Source organism: Bufo bufo, chromosome 3 (genome assembly GCF_905171765.1).
Source record: "Bufo bufo chromosome 3, aBufBuf1.1, whole genome shotgun sequence".
Classification (NCBI taxonomy): domain Eukaryota; kingdom Metazoa; phylum Chordata; class Amphibia; order Anura; family Bufonidae; genus Bufo; species Bufo bufo.
In genome coordinates this window covers 52,531,627-52,549,818 of record NC_053391.1, presented here as the reverse complement: position 1 = coordinate 52,549,818, position 18,192 = coordinate 52,531,627, and the positions used below count along the sequence as shown (strand labels likewise).

The 18,192-nt window shown below is 41.5% G+C and overlaps 1 protein-coding gene across 1 annotated transcript in view; it reads right to left on the bottom strand.

The window, feature by feature from the left end:
* Positions 1-18,192, bottom strand: part of ADAMTS5 (ADAM metallopeptidase with thrombospondin type 1 motif 5) — a 90,670-nt gene that overhangs the window by 10,704 nt on the left and 61,774 nt on the right. Inside the window, exons 5-7 of the mRNA XM_040423204.1 lie at positions 17,876-18,059; positions 11,627-11,802; positions 10,701-10,876 (exon numbers count right to left, since the gene is read on the bottom strand). Of these exons, the coding sequence (XP_040279138.1) occupies positions 10,701-10,876; positions 11,627-11,802; positions 17,876-18,059 (536 nt within the window). The remainder of the gene's footprint in view (positions 1-10,700; positions 10,877-11,626; positions 11,803-17,875; positions 18,060-18,192) is intronic.

Below are 18,192 nucleotides of genomic sequence, written 5' to 3'. Positions count from 1 at the left end.
GTACGTTTGAAGTTTTTCTTAGTCATAAATTTTTTCTTTGAAATTTGATTTCCAATGCTGGCTTAGATTTAATATACAGCAGATGTACATCATACAAACGATGCAAATGGCTTCATATGATGGAAGAAATATGATGTTGCAATAATCAATATTATCCTTATTGTCCGGGATCTAAACAATTGGAGAGGTGTGCCATAAGGGCAGAGAATTTAACTTAAAAGGGTCTGAGCTTCAGGACTAGGTATTACCAAATTTACAGATACACCATTGTCCCCGAAACCACACTAAAACAGTTGTGGTCCCTAGGCTGATCAGTGAGAGCCTAAGGGGCTTGGACCTTCACTCTTAAGGACAAGCTGTCCTGTGTAGTTACAGAAACTCTATTAATTCTAGTACCCACAAGGCATTACCCTAATATAACACTGTACCTGAGAAATACAGATATATGACAACTTTTTTAGTTCCACAGTCTTGTCCAAAGATACTAGAATAGTGCTGGTATAATAAACTGAGGTCTCATGACTATAGTGTGGTAGGCACAGTCGCTACAGTCCTAAATCCACTATGCGTACCATCGCCATGTCTCCAAACAGCACCATATTCTCCTCTTCAAAAATACTTCTAGAGGTGCATTGCTCTAATCCAGCATACCATGCCATGTTTCATCCTTCCAAAAAGGGCAAACAGTTTATGTGACTCTATATAGTACTGGAGTCATACTGAGGTATAGTATGGATTCATATCAGCCTGTATTACAGCTCTCTACCACACTTATCTGACGGAGAGCAATCACCTTGAAAACACTGTCTGCAGATGAGGTGCTGGTTTGGCTAAAATCCAAAGTTATGTCTCAAGTCCTGTTAAAAAGGTAGGTGGTAGCCAGTAGTTACTTGACCCAGGGTCAAACCAGATGTTGATGAGGGGAGACCTGCAGAGCCAGCAAAGGAGCTTGAACCTAGCGGTAGGGATCAGGCAAATACAATTACTAGGGATGAGCGAACCTGAACTGCAAAGTTCGGGTTCGTACCGAACTTTTCGAGTTCGGGTACCCGAACCTGGACTTTTTCAATTATAGTCCAGGTTCGGTGTTCAGGTGATTTTATTATTTTCCATTATAACATGGTTATATTGGAAAAAATAATAGCATTCTTAAGACAGAATGCAAAACAATATGGCCATTTAGGGGTTAAAAAAGAAACAACTCACCTCATCCACTTGATCGCGCTGCAGCAGATTCTTCTATCTTTACTGAACAGGACCTGCCAAAGGACCTGCGATATGTGTGATGATGTCACTGCGCTCTCCCACGCTGTGACGTCATCACTCATAAAATATCCCAGGTCCTTTGTAAGGTCCTGTTCAGTGAAGATAGAAGAAGCTGCTGCAGCGCGATCAAGTGGATGAGGTGAGTTGTTTCTTTTTTGACCCCTAAATGGCCATATTGTTTTGCATTTTGTCTTAAGAATGCTATTATTTTCCGATATAACCATGCAATAACGGAAAATAATAAAGTGAAGTTCGGGCCCCCATTGACTTCAATGGTGTTTCGGGGTCAAGTTCGGTTCCCGAACTTTGACCTGAAGTTCAGCCGAACCTGGCGAACCCGAGCTTCCATGGGTTCGCTCATCCCTAACAATTACCACCAAAGGTCCATCCAGTCTGTGGAGTCTGTAGAAAACATCCACAAAGGGGAATAACCTCTTTAAAAAGGACCTTTCATCTGGCAAAAAATTCAGAACTAAGTGTCATGATCTGTACAGCGGCGCCCAGGGATCTCACTGCACTTACTATTATACCAGGGCGCCGCTCCGTTCTACCGCTATAACCAAGTGACCGAACATACCAGAGGACATAGCAGGAGAACGGAGAGGCGCCCAGGGATAATAGTAAGTGCAGTGAGATCCCTGGGCGCCGCTGTATATATCATGATACTTAGTTCCCAGTTTTTTTGCCAGATGAAAGGTCCTCTTTAAAGATATGAAAGATTAATGCGTAGGTGATAATTCATTTCACAAGTATCTAATTTCCAAAATGACTCCAGTCCTACAGGGAAAAAAAAATCACAAATTCTTTTCTTATTAAAATATTGTGATCGAGGTGTAAGAGGAAAGCACAATGCAGTGTTAATACAGTATTAAATTCAACTTTGTTCATTAGTTGGAGGCCTGAGACGCCCACTATCTGGGAACCGCTGTGTTTAGTCCAAAGAGAAATACAGAGCGTAAAGCTGAATAATCTTATCTCAGAATACACAGAGAGCTCTGCTATTGGGAAATTACAAAGCTAATAGAAAAGATGGTAGTGTGCCAGAATTTACTGTACATCTGCTGACACCGACATGAATGCATCTCCCTTATGAAGACTCCTTCAAGGTTACATTTTAAGACACTGAAATCCATAAAGGGGACACTCTAGGGAGTAGGGGTGTAGCTAGATGGGGGCATGGGCTGCATGAGCCCCAGGTGCAGGGTTCAAGGGAGCCACTCTGTCTTGGCCAGATAAAGGGCGGGAAAACGAAGTTAAGGGGTCTTCTGCGACTATAACTGTTGACTTATCCTTAGATTAGGCTATCAATACCAGTGGAGGTCCAACTCACGACACTCTTACCAATCAGTTGACTGAATGGGTTCATGGCACCAAATCAAGCGCTGTGTCCAGGCACAGCTCTGTACATTTAGGGGAGGCCATGCCTGGTATTCATATTCACTTCAGGGACATGGGACTGGGCTGAAATATAAGGCATAACCAATACCACAGAATGGTGGAGGCAATTGGAAATGGACCACCACTGATTTCATATTGATGGCTTTTCCTAGGGATAGATTACGACCACCCTGCAATCCAGAAGGAGTGGTCGTGCTTGCACAATATAGGAAAAAGTGCCGGCCTCTCTGGTGGCTGGGACCAGGGGAGTGAGCATAGAACATAGAAATGAGCAGTGTATAATGCAATGAAAAAATGAATCAAGTCAGCAAAGGAGGCAATATGGACAATCACAATACATTAGTAAGTGCCTTTTGTTAACTTTCTCTACACTAAATGTCACTTGCTGAAGTGAGACAACAGCTTTAAGGCATGATTACAGACTAAATCAGCTCTGCTACATCTTGGGAGCAGATAGGAGCTAAGCTGCAGTATGTGGCACCACACAGTGAATGGAGCCTTCTGTCCACTGTATAGTTTCTGACACGAGCAGCTTCCCAAAAGAGCTGATTGCTAGGTATCCTGAGGATAGGTCATTAATATCTAAATCCCAGAAAAACCCCTTTACAGGAACACATCAAAACTGTTGTATGGCATTATGCTGAAGGGTGCATGGCAAAGGAATCAGGAGAACCATAGAGAATCCCTGGGTCATAGTCTGTAAAGATGAGAAAAAGACGTACAGTAAGCCTATCCACTTCAGCCTATCACCCTGCATTACACTGGACATAATACAGTTCCACCTAGTGTTCCTTTAACTAGGGTGGCAATGTAAATCCCTGCCTGGCAGTTGTGTTTCTAGTCTGAAAATAACATATTTTTTTCTTCCATACCACAGCAGCCAAATGTTTGAAGCAAGAACAAATTTTTGGGCACAGTGCCTTAAAAACAGCATTTCCCTTGCTCCATAGAAGCCAATATCTTTAATTACATTTCCACCAGCTCAAGATTTCCCAAAATAGTCTACATGCCATCAACTAATGTCCAAATTCTCCTTCACCTTAGTAAAACGAATATGTCTATTGACGCCAAGACTTCACAGCAGACCGTAGAGATGAGAGCTACTCTGTGGATGAATACTAAACTCTTGCATCATTTCATATATCCATAGTGTGTGTGTGTGTGTGTGTGTGTGTGTGGGGGGGGGGGGTTATCAAAACTGGCGCAAAGGAAAAGGTGGTGTAGTTACCTATTATCCATAATGGCTGCTACGGGCAACTGTTTCATATTTGGGTTGTTTTATACATTTTGTTTTGATACATCTCCCACATATGTTCATGGAAATGTTATACAACCATTGTTATACAGAAAGAGGTAACTAAGTATCTGTTGTAAGGTTGGTGGTTTTCTGTAATGAATAGCAGCCAATCATCTTAAAGGGGTTTTCTGGTCCTTTATATTGATAGCCTATCCTCAGGATAGGCCCATAATATCAGATCGGAGGAGGTCCAACATGTGGAACCCCAATTATCCTGCAATATCTCTGGCACCAGAACTACAGCTCCATCCATACTGGTTACTGCAGCGCTGCTCCCATTCTCTTCAGTGCTGTATCCACCAGCTTCATCCACTACACACCATAGATAATGCTGTAGTTCTGACACTGACTTTTTGGCACCAGGGTCCGGCAAAACAACGAATCGGCAGAGTTGTCAGACCCCCGTCGATCAGATATTGATAGCTTATTCTGAGGATAGGCCATCAATAGAAAACAAGCAAAAAATCCCATAAATGAAAACATAACCAATAAGGCTGGTAGTACACCATTTGGCCAAGTACACCAAAGCTGTGCGTGTTTCACCAGGAATTGATATGGTTTGGTGACAAAGTTATTGATTATGTTTAGTGATGAGCAAAGTTTTGTAAAATTAATTTTTTGTTGCAAAAAAAAAATTTGCTTAGCGCTGCTCCCCGTCATTGTACCCCTCAGATGCCGTGTTCATTGCTGATCGCGGGATCTAAATTTAATATTAAAGTGAATAATACAAAAAAAATCAATAGAATCATACTTCCCTCAATTTGATCGCGAAGAGCCAGACGCCGCCATCTTGATTGAAGACCTAGTGCAAAATCTTGCGCGGCCCATGAAGACATCACCACGTTGGCAGGTGTGGTGATGTCATACATCACCGATCACGTGATTTCGCATGGGATCTTCAATCAAGATGGCAGCGGCCGACTCTTCGCGCTCAATTATGTTTTTTTTTCTAACCTATTTCAGGGAAAATCTATTCATTGCCATGAATCAAAAGGAAATTTGGCTTCCCTGAAATTCGGATCAAAGTCGTGGACTTCAAATTGCTCAACACTAATTATGTGGTTTTCACAAGTGAAACAGGTTAAAATCGTTGGAGGACACTCAATTACCTGAAAACATCCAGCAGGGTATCAGTAAACCTATTTATTGCTTGATCGCATAAAATATTCGCATAAAATATTCACATAAAAAACACACAATCAATAAAACCATGTATGCATATAATAGATGCACCTGTTGGACCCTACTATATTATCACATAGGAATATCGATGCGCAAATGTCCATGAATCCAATTGGTGGACTCGATCCTGATGTAGGTAGTCCGAATCTAGCTGCAGTATTAATACGCAATCTTTTTATGACCGCACTTGATCACCATGTGTGGCATATAAATAGCGTGTTTAATCGCTGAGGAAGGGGCTTGATCCCCGAAACGCGTCCGGTTCATGACAGCAAAAGTCTTCTCCAACGGAATACCAAGGTGCCGACATTGAAAGGCAGCCCCTTGGACCCCTGCTGAGTGATTCGTTTGTGCGAATACAAGCATACAGTCCGGACTTTAGGACCGAATCTACTCACCAGTCTCCTAAAGAGCCGTGTCTATTACGTGGGACGCAGCCTAGGTCACGTGGGACGCCGCGTTCGAGACCTTCAGACCATACAGGACGCCAATGTGAGTCGAATTGGCTGAATAAGGACTTGCCAACGGTGACACAAGAGGGGTAACATACTTTGCCCCATGGGGCTATATTGACACATTTATGTATGCGATCTCCATCATACGCTACACTTTGCAATTAAACACGCTATTTATATGCCACACATGGTGATCAAGTGCTGTCATAAAAAGATTGTGTATTAATACTGCAGCTAGATTCGGACTACCTACATCAGGATCGAGTCCACCAATTGGATTTATGGACATTTGCGCATCGATATTCCTATGTGATAATATAGTAGGGTCCAACAGGTGCATCTATTATATGCATACATGGTTTTATTGATTGTGTGTTTTTTATGTGAATATTTTATGTGAATATTTTATGCGAATATTTTATGCGATCAAGCAATAAATAGGTTTACTGATACCCTGCTGGATGTTTTCAGGTAATTGAGTGTCCTCCAACAATTTATTTACTTTGCATCTTCTCAATCGGATTTGGGTGAATCCGTGGAGTGAGCACCGGGTCCTTTGGGTAGAAGGTGGGTGAGCCGCTGAATATTAGTATACTTTGAGGTTAAGATCGTGATGCACAAAACTACACAGCCAAGAAAAAAACATTGCAAACCCACATTAAAAATGTGCTAATTGGCCGTGTGGCACTAAAGACCAACTACTGCTCCTTGGTCATTATGTGATTTATTCTCTTCAGGGTGCCGTCATACTCAACTGACTTTGTTGTAAATTCATTTTCATTTAGAATGGTGCTTGCAGAAACCCAGATGCTAATTTTACTTACACGGTGCCGACAATACTTCGCAGCACTAGACATTTGTCATCACTCACAATCTAAATTCCCTATCAGTATGTATTTGGAGTGTTGAAAAAAAACACACAAACACTGGGAGAACATACAAACTCCATACAGATGTTGTCCTTGACCAGATTTAAACCACTGAGCCACTATGCAACCACTTTCAGATAAATGGAACTGATTTTCAGTCACAGTCAAAATTCTGTGACAAAATCTACTGCATATGAAGGCACCCTAGTCTTCCTTCAAATGTGTTCTGCCATTAAGGCCTCATACACACGACCATGCTGTTTTTATGCGGACCGCAAACCGCGGATCCACAAAAAACGGAAGCAATTTGAACGGAACGGGGGGCCCATTGTAGACATGCCAATTCCAGTCCGCAAGACGGACAAGAATATAACATGTTATTTTTTTTTTTGCGGGGCCTCGGAAAGGAGCAACCGTGTGCATGAGGCCTAACTAAAAAAGCCATAGAAACTGCTTGTGTTTTTTTTCCATACCACATGCATTTTGTATGGCATTTTGTCCTAATTGAGAAGGCCACTTAAAAAAAAGGCCACTGCTTTAACATGCCTCTTTTTTCAAAAGAAAAAAAAAATATATGCTGGAGAAACATTAAAAAGCCACCACACTGAAAAAAGGTCAAATAATTAATTTCCATAGACCTTTAGCTAACATCAAGAGCCGACATTTCATTCCGGCACAAAAAAATATATATGAAAAAAAAGAATAATAATTATAATAATGTGCAAGAAATGTCACAAAAATGCAAAAGTCATGAAAACATGTATGCATAAGTTGTGGGAGGAGGGGGGCATGGTGCTGAAACGGGAGAGGGGAGCAGGTGAGTGTATTTCTTTGTTTAGGCACAATGCTTTTCAGGCCATATTTAAAAAGGGATGGACAACCGCTTGAAGGACGTAACGGGATAACAAAGCCATGGTGGAGGGCTGATTTATTTACATCGTTCTTTTCGGTATGTCCAGCCGTCTTCTGTACATAACCTTCATTCAGCCACACAGATTGAGCAATCATTTTCAGCAAGGCCAGCTAGATAATTCAAGGCTACCCAGTTACAAAGCTGTAAAGTGAGCTCACAGGGTCTGCTGCCAAATTCTTAATGCATTATAAGGGAATGCAATAATACAAGGATACATGGGACAATACAGACTGTCCTGTATAGTCAGATTATTTGGGGTGGTTCAGATTCTCAGTTTTCAAATTTTTCATTTCACAGCATACAATGAGAGAATTATTCTAGAGCCTATTATTATCTTAAAGGGGTTAAGGTGGATTTACACGTGCAGACGAGCAGCAGATTGTCAGGAAGGAAGCATTCCTTCCCGACAGTCAGCTGCTCGTTAAGTGGAAGTGAATTGCTGCATTTACATGTGGCGATCACCTCCACAGTATGAGGACGAGGGTTCGCTATTGCCATTGCTTGTCGTCAAACATCTGCTTTGTTTCTGGGCAGCAGATCGCTGTTTAGATAATTTGTGTGCCCGCTTGTTTATCGTGTGATCGGCTACCCATTTAGACGATCAGATTGTCAGGAATGAGTGTTCTCTGGAATGTCCGTTCCCGACAATCTGCCCGATTATCTGCCCATCTAAATCCACCTTTAGTAAAACATGGCATGCGGGCACTAATTCTGTATCGCAATAGGGGCAGAAAAATGGAATCACCAAATCCAGCCTATGGCAGATACCACAAGCACTAGACAGATCCCAATGGGGTTTGTTGGGTTTCCAGTAAGGATTCTGGCATTCTGACAAAATATCACCTCATGCTCAAAGTTACATGGCTTCAGTGCCCTTCATCAGCTTCTTCAAAGCAGTTTTTGAAAGAGGAAAGGTTATGTTCATGTCAATCACTACTTCTTCACATGAAGCTTCTCCTGGCAGCAAAGTATTTCTGGGTTAAGGAGTGCCAGACAAAAGTTGAAGGAGAGAAGGAGCATTGATGGTGGTTAGTCAATTAAGCAAGGGCGTTTATTTCACAGAGCAGACCATGGCGCTGCTACCGGGCTCTTGGAGTGAGAGGGATAGACCTATGTGCCCTCATCCCTTTAGCTACTGCATGGTGAGAACCTGTAAGAACTTTCTTTGTAGAGAAACTGAAAGCCAGGGGATTGGGGAATGAGCCCAAGGGTCGTGTCAATGGTGGGCAGAAAAACCAGAGTCATAATAGGGGCTCATTTTGATATTTGCCATGGGGCCATTCTCCTATTTGCTCAATGAGATCTAGAGTAAGTCATAGAGATCTAGAACTGTTGCACAACAACCTCTATCATTTTTTGTATTCTGATATCCGTAGATAATTTCCATTGAAAATGTTTATTAATACCTATATAATGGGTATATTCTGTCTAGTGCTTGGAAGAAGTTATATGACATCTTAAGAACTTTTAGCTTCTTAGATTGTTATAATAAGTCTTACCTTATTACATTGCTTTATTGAGTAGAGTTCTGTAACATTTAAATGACTCTTTAAAATGGGATAAATTGAGATCCAAATTCATTTAAACAAGCTCGTCGTGTTAGTAGTGCGTGCAGTAAAGGCCAATTTGCAGGCTAAGAAATTCACTTTTCATTCACTTTCAAATTGTATTTTCACATTAGAAGTATTCAGCCTTCCATCAGAAGCGGGAGGAAGAACGGTCCCAGCAAATTCAGCGCCTTTCATAGTCGAGTGGAGGGAGATGCTTTGCAGGATAAGGCACCCGCATCGGCGGCTCTATAAAGTATCTTTTCAAGTTTATTTTAATATCTTCTGTTTAGCTCCACTGCATTGAGGATTTAAAGTGGGGTTGATGGGTGGAACACATTAGATTAAAGCCAACCTTTGCAGTCTCCGAGCAACGTGATGTGAAGATGTCTATTAGCATAGTGCTGAATGCTCAAGAAAGACCAAGAAAGTCTTATAGTTAAGAGATTGTAAAACTCTGTAACATTTTTGCTCAAATGGCCTGCTGAGCTACTCTGAAATCCTAGAAGTTGGTGGTGACTTTGACAATGAAGCCACTGGTGGTGGACATCATGCAAGCTTGCACAATGGCTTGCCATATAATAGTGGTAGCCATAATATTCTACTGCACTGGGGTCACTGATACAGGAAAATGACCCTAAAGCAAATTAGAAGCATTTTCTACCAAATTAAAGGGCCACTAAATCTAAAGGAGGAGGTTTATAAAAAGAAATGTTATAAAATGAGATGCTAATTTCTTTTTTTACACATTAATGTAAATAATCCCAGACAATCTAGGATTGAGACTGTTATAGACAGTCATTGTACTGTGAGCCTAAATTGCTTGTTTAAAATGTCACTTTCCCATCTCTCCCCCGACCGATCTTACCTTACATCATCATAGTGGTGCTGGATGGTATAGTTGTCGAGGCAACCATATGGCCATCAAGGAACCTCATGCGCAGGTCCGATTCTAATTAATAGGACTTTGTATGAGACTGCTTGGGTATCATATCGGTGCCTTGGCAGTTGTACCACTCATAATTGCCTTCTTCATTAGTGTTGAGCGCGAATATTCGAATCGCGAATTTTAATAACGAATATCGCCACTTCGCGAATATTTAGAATATAGTGCTATATATTCGTATTTGCGAATAGTGTTGAATATTCTAATTGCGAATTTATCGCAAATATATTACATTGCCAATTTTCACAATTAATTAAACAATGACTGGAGATCACGAATTCTCGAATTTGTGAATTTATGGCGAATATTCGGCCAAAAATTAGCGAATTCGAATATTGCCTATTCCGCTCATCACTATTCTTCATGCCCAATGTAAAATCCGGCAGGAGAGCAAGCATAAAGTAATATATGAAAAACAAACTATAAATAGATTTGATGGAGGTATTGTCCCATTTATTCTCCTTATTCTGGATCAATACAACATATTCGGAAACTTCAGTAAAACCAGAGACTTCCAGTGTAATTATTCATTAGCAATTTTTTTTTGTGTCGATGCTTGAACTCTATGATTTGCTTCTGGAGAGTAAGTTGGGAGGCCATGGTCAAATTTAATGAAACACCCCAGGGGAAAATATATACACTAGTGCAATCAGACCAATCCTGAGAACATATAATTGGCATCTCAAATCCTAGACCAATCAATCAGATCATCATAATATTTCATGACCTTCCCTGAAAATTATTTCATGACCTTCTCTGAAAATTGACCTATGTAAAGTTTATCGACTTCTATAAAAATATATATATACATCGTACATAACAAATACCTTTTAGTGGTGAAGGTTCCCATGACTTTAGTGCAGCTGGAGTTGTCTCCTCCACAAATTCCACATTTGTCAAACTGAAGCTTGGATCCTATAATTCCATCGCAGCCAGTACGGACACATTTCCCTTTCACACAAACAGAATTGCTGTATGGTCTACATTCAGTGCCATCGGTCACCTAGGGGCCAAAGAAACCAGACATCTTACAATCATAAGTATGTTTTGTGCAAAATCTATACACTGCAGTTATTGAGGAGCTCCTAAGATGTAAATTTTTAATTCTGAGTTTCTCATTCGAACCATAGGCCACGGTAACACAAACAATTTTATTTCTGCTACATCCGTGTGTGTGTGACATCATTATTCCATTCACGGTGGATTTATGCACTCCATTTTGCATACCACTGCTGCTTAAAGGTCTTGTGAAGGGTAAAGATATTGATCACCTATCCTCAGGGTTGGTCATCAATATCAGATCAGGCGGTCTGATTCCCGGCACCACCGTCGGTCAGCTGTTTGAAGAGGTAGCACAGGCTACTCCCTCTTCAAAATGACCAGCCCATCATCTCGCTTGCGCAGTGTAATTACAACTGCTTTTCCCATTCAAGTGAATAGGACAAGCAGTTACAATTACACGGTGCCAAAGCCGCAAAGGAGATGGCGCAGAGGTAATTTTGAAGCAGAAGCAGCACTCACAACGCTTCAAATAGCTGTTTGGTGGGGGTGCCGGGGTTCGAACCCCCTGATATTATATTAATGACTTATGCTGAGGATAGATCATCAATATCTTTGCGCTGCACAACCCCTTTAAGCTTTGCAGGGAGGGAGTATACAGATGAGAATGGCTGATCAGCGTCAGAGACTTTTGTCTGGGGTTACAGATTTCTATTTTGTTTTACTTTCTAAGTTCGTATTGTAATAAATTTACCTTTTGTGAAAACACAACATAATATCCAGTTCCTTTAGCCTGACATATGAGCTTGCAGACATCTCCCGGCTGAATCCCTGCATATTTCGGAACCCACTCGACAAATGTCTTCACACCCTTTGCATCAGTCTGGTAACCGTTCCTAGCTTCACACTGCTGCTGTCGGAATGATTTAGCTTAAGGGAAAGAGAAAATAACGTTCTAATGTTGTGCCTCCTTTTTAAATTTCACTTTCTTGTACATACTTAGAACAAAAATAGGCTGTGTGGATGTGTCTTATCCTCATATTTCTTTCCAAAAACAGGAACGGATCACAGCAGGAGGAAAGTTGGAAATAATTTCATTTGTCAAAGGTTTCGCTACTTTCTTCTGCTGGGATCAATTTCCATCTTTGACAAGAAATATGCAGAAACTGCCCAAAAAGCGGTCCTTAAACAGTAATTCCCAAACTTTTTACAATGGCAGACCTATGAATTTTTTCCCCTTTTCTGGGAAACCTTCTACTTTCACTTCTACTTGGTGGAGGTGCAAGTCAAGTAACCCTTCCCTGTTGACAGCTTTGCCTTCCTCCATGCCAAGCACCTTTGAGTGTCTCAAGTCAGTACACCACCCCAACTGACAACTCTTCTCCTGTTTCCTGGAGAACTCCTCGCCAATTTCCAAGGAAGATATCATACATGCCAACATGGATATTTTATAAATGTTTTCGCTGTCCCATCTATTAGAAAACTGGATGTCTCGCGGAAGCCATTTGGTAATACAAAGTGACTTATGACAACTGTGAAAAGGAGTGCTCAACTGTTGCATTTTACTCAATATTTTTCCTTTCTCAGCTCGTGCTAACTATGTTGGATTGCTGAATGGAATCCTGAGGACTCTTGTTCTGTGATAAATAGTGGGACCTCAACCTATCACACATGAATCCTATGGATACTCAATATATGTCCATGGTTGGAATTGCCCTTTTGAACGGTTTTCCGAGTGTTTTATACTGATGGCTTAAGGATAGGTCAGACACTTGGAAAGGACATCCAGCATCCCTACTAATCAGCTGGTTGAAGAGGTTGCAGCATTCTGGTGAGCGCCGCAACCTACTCGCAGCTTACCAAGTGATGGTGCCATCTATTGAAAAGCAGCTGTGATTGCTATCACAACTCAGCCACATTCACTTCAGAGGGATTGAGCTGAGCCTAGGCCATGTGACTAATGAATGTGACGCCACTGGCCTAGGAAGAGACTGCTGCATTCACTGGAGTGGCACGGTCCCTTCAAACAGCTGATCAGTAGTTTTGCCAGGAGTTGGAACCTCCGCCAATCAGTTACTATTGACCTATCCTCAGGATAAGGCCTCTTTCACACGACCGTATGGCTATTTCAGTGTTTTGCGGTCCGTTTTTCCCAGATCCGTTGTTCCGTTCTTTTGTTTCCGTTGTGTTTCCGTTTCCGTTCTGTTTTTCCGTATGGCATATTCAGTATACAGTAATTACATAGAAAAAATTGGGCTGGGCATAACATTTTCAATAGATGATTCCGCAAAAATGGAACGGATACAGAAGACATACGGATGCATTTCCTGATTTGCGGGCAATAATAGGACATGTTCTATTTTTCAACGGAACGGAAAAACGGAAATACGGAAACGGAATGCATACAGAGTACATTCAGTTTTTTTGCGGAACCATTGAAATGAATGGTTCCGTATACGGACCGTATACGGAGCGCAAAAGACGGCCCGAAAAACTGAAAAAAAAAAAAAACGGTAGTGTGAAAGAGGCCTAAGTCATCAGTATAAAATGCTCGGAAAGCCCCTTCAAGGAATTTATAGGGCAGATGCCTTCACTCTATGGGACTCTGGAACTCTCTGCCACAAGGTGATTGTTGATTCACTGAACATGTTCCGAGGGGCCAAGATGCCTTTTTTGAAAATATTTCAAGTTATATGTACTAGATTTCTTGAATTAGGACACTGATCCAAGGATTTATTCTAATTGCCATATTTAAAGTTGGCCAGGAATTCTTTTCCCTAATATGGGGCAATTGGCATCGGCCTCTTGATGGACCTGTGCCTTTTTTTCAACCTTAAAGGGGTTGTCTCACTACAGCAAATGTCATTTATCATGTAGAATAAGTTAATACAAGGCACTTACTAATGTATTGTGATTGTCCATATTGCCTCCTTTGGTGGCTTGATTTATTTTTCGATCACATTATACGCTGCTTGTTTCCATGGTTACGACCACCCTGAAATCCAGCAGTGGTGGCCGTGCTTGCACACTAGAGGAAAAAGTGCTGACCTCTCTGGTGGCGAGGACCATGGGAGAGCATATAGGCTGGTGCTTTTTTTCTATAGTGTGAAAGCATGGCTACCACTGATGGATTTCAGGGTGGTCGTAACCATGGACACGAGCAGTCTATAATGTGATGGAAAAATAAATCCAGCCAGCAAAGGAGACAATATGGAGAATCACAATACATTAGTAAGTGCCTTGTATTAACTTCCTCTACATGATAAATGCTATTTGGTGAAGTGACACATTCCCAACAACTGTGAACTGTGTGTACAAAAACAAAATAATACTTATAGATGAAAGGACCCATACATTGCAAATAGACCAGATTATACATTTCTGTCCAATCACCTTCTATATTTTCACCAACCAGTCTAACTCTCTTCCAATTGACTCCTACCTGACAGCATTCAACTATTGGAATCCAGGGAACTTTATAGATGAGAATTTTTGCCTTTTGTAAATTTTAAAGAGAAATCCAATTTTAGCAATTACCATCCCTATATCAAGTTAACATTTTGTAAATTTTTGCATACATTTCAGTTGTATTTCCCAGGTTAACTGTGACCCCGATTCAGTTCACATTTACTGTATAGGGAAGAAAAGGAGTGACAACCTACACAGATAGCGCAATATGGGACCTAGAGCGTTTGTCATTTTTGCTTATAACAGTTGAGCTTCAGTTTGTTAACTTTTGGAACAAATGTTCATAGGGTAATAATAAATCATAATACTGAACAGAATGTAAGATATAATACAGATGTGGTCTTCTTCATTACCTGTCCTAATCTCCCAAGATGGGTAGCGTGAGAAGATCAGCTTCAAAAATCAAATTATTATGATTTCATGATACTCTGTTGGGAGATGTTTAAGCTATATAAGTGTCCATAAGTGGTTGTGATTGGAATCACAGCCAGTCCATGGTCTACCTAGCTTATTGTATTGAATTTTCATTGTGATATATTAGAGTCCTCCACAAAATTTCAGAAAGTCAAGGTTGAAGGCATCTAAACTTTGATGTATTGAGTTTTTAGCGGGGACTATAAATATATCACTCTTAGGCCTCATGCACACGACCGGTGTGTGCATCCGCGGCCGTTGTTCCGTTTTCCTTTTTTTTTTTCGCGGAACCATTGACTTTCAATGGGTCCGTGGAAAAATCTGAAAATGCACCATTTGGCTTCCGCGTCCGTGATCCGTTTTTCCAGTCCGTGAAAAAAATATGACCTGTCCTATTTTTTTTACGGACAACAGTTCACGGACCCATTCAAGTCAATGGGTCGGTGAAAAATCACGGATGCACACAAGATAGTCATCCGCGTCCGTGATCCGTGTCCGTGATCCGTGTCCGTTTTTCCTATCATTTTCAATGCAAACTTGACTTTGTTTTTGTTTTTTTCACTTTTCATGTCCGTGGATCCTCCAAAAATCAAGGAAGACCCATGGAAGAAAAAACGGTCACGGATCACGGAACAACAGAAATCCGTTTTGCGGACCGCCAAAAAAAACGGTCGTGTGCATGAGGCCTTACACTTGTAACAATGGACAGCTGACCCTTACTTGAGAAACTCAAGGGCATTTGTAATTATTCAGTGTTTAAAAGAAACCATACAGGGCCGTGGATTCAGTGAAGTTCCTCTCGGCCTTCGTATTCGCATTTTATTTGTTTCTCCTCTTTATTTGCTGTAGGGCTTAGCTGCTACCTTCTGTGAAGTAAGCCGCTGAGGTATATGATCAGTCTGTCTTCTGACAGTAGATTTTGTATGCTGGTAAAACAGACACTAGGCACTAATGAGACTTTACAACATTTTCTATTTAGAGTGACATATTCACAGCAGGGACCGTCTCACAAAACTGGGATAATACTAGATCATGTATTTGCAGTATCTCCACCTGGATAAAGTAAAATTTAATTTGCTGCGGTTAGCAGACCACCACATGGATTTCGTTCATGCTCACACATGCTGAGGGAGAAAATGAAGATACTTTTTACATTTTCCATCTAATCACTTGCTTGATCATCCTTATTATGCTGTAGCTACACTGTTGCTGCTTTTTACTTATAGGTGGGGGTCCAAAGGTAAAGAATTTAATAGGACTGTCTGCTTTAATACTTTCAAATTTGAAGAGCTCCTGAAAATCAGATGATCTCAAATGTCCTGCTCGGATCCCCAGCAATCAGGTATAATCTGTGATAGAACCTAGAAGAAAGTGTTCAATTTTTCTACGGTGCCACCACAGGAGAATTTAAGCACTGCATGAAACCTACTGACATGAAAGGGCTGTCTGTGAAACCCATGGACCGGCTGGGATCTTCGGAGCAAGACACTCTGGATAACTAAAGGGGTATTCCAATCTCGGATACTAGGGACATATCATTAAGATGTGCCCCTAATGTCTGGTAGGTGCAGGTCTCACCTCTGGGACCCCGCAGAAGTGCCTCTCTCCATCCATTCCTATGGGAGCACCGAAAATAGCTGAGTGTTGTCTCAGCTTTTTCCGTCAGCCAAATAGAAGTGAATAGAGTGGCGGTGCGTTTGCGTGGTGCGCTTCCCATTGATTTCAATGGTACTTTCTGAAAATAGCCGAGCTGTATATTTTCGGTGCTTCCATAGGAATGAATGCACGGCGGCCACGCATGTTCGGTGCACGCTCCAGCATTTTGAAGGCTCCGTTGTAAGTACAGGTGTGGCTCTCACCTCTGGTCTCATACAGGTTAATCGGGGACCTCTATTCTCATGATCGGTTAGGGTCCCAGTGGTCAGACCCCCAGCAATAATATATTTATTACCAATCCGGTATATAGGTGACGTATTTTTTTTAACATACAACCCCCTTTAAAGTTGTTTTCCAAGACTATGGATGTTTTTACCTAGCCCCCAGAGTGTGTGGCACCTGTTCAAAGACTCATACTCACTTGCCCTCCACTTCTCTGCTCCGGCATCCTGGCTCAGATAACTAAATGATTATTCATGTGATCTGATTAGACACTGGGTCTTGCCACATGTGGGTGTAGAACTGCTTCCCCAGCTGCCCTATAAAAAGGCTCTCAGAGGCTACTTTTTGGTGGTGAGATATTATTGTCCACAAAATATGCCTCTACAATGCACTCGAAGATATTTCTGACCTGTCAGGAGGTGCTGGAAGCAATGGTTAGATGAGGGCAGGCACACGTGACAAATGGGCTCTGGACAGCCCAGACAGACCACCAGTAGAGTGGATCCTTCCATCTGCCTATGAGCACAAGCAAGTCCCATAGTTTTGTTGTCCACCATCTGGTCTTAGGTGGCAACTTTATTACACACCCCTTTCTCTGCCCGGGGCATTTTCAGGTGCTTAGCAGAAGGAAAATTACCACCCTCGCCACTTTTTCTAAAAGGGGGGGGTGGAAAGGGTGGAAAGGGGTCAGGCCACTCTTCTTTTATGTTAGTTTCTGGTGTAAAAGAAGACTGAAATCTGCTCCAGCCCGGGACTGACGTGGATTTCAGTTTAGGCGCACTAAGATGTGCCTAAATGATGACAAGGCGTGATCCTTGTGAAAAATTTGGTGCCTCTTCCAGCAGCAAATGGTCTATGTTAAATTCCCTCCATGGTCTTTAGTAATGAATCCAGATTCTGTTTGGGATCTGATGATGGTCAGGTTTGAGTATGGAGGCCTGGTGGTGGGCGCTTCAATCCTGCCTTTGCTGTGGAGCGACACACTGCTCCTACCGTGGGTGACATGATCTGGGGAGCCATCGTATACGACAATCTGTCACCCCTACTGCGAATCAAATTTTTCCTAAACTTCGGATCAAATCCTGCTTTAGATGCTTCGATTTGCTCAACACTATATATCATCATTACATTCACACATAGAAAGTTTCATTCCATTCTTGGTGCATTATTTTTTTTTTGTCAAGGAGTGTATCATGCATTTTCTACTTTTTTATCTAATGAATGCTAATGAAAATGTTCTTACCATTAGAAGGACAAGGATTGATGTTACAGGATCGGTTAATTGCACGCTTCCCTGTACAGTATCTACCACTGTTCCTTGGAGCAGGGTCATTACAGTGACGATAAGCAAACTGAACCCCTCCTCCACATGTTCGGGAGCATTGTCCCCAAGGCCCCCAGGAGCCCCAGTTTCCATGACTGGAGATCTGCACAATACAAATAAACAGTGGAATACAGTGAAGACAGGACAACATTTAAAATAGGATGAGGTCAAAAAGATGAATAATCGACTGTATCAAACTATTATGTAAATCATCAAAGAACAAAAAAAAAAATATA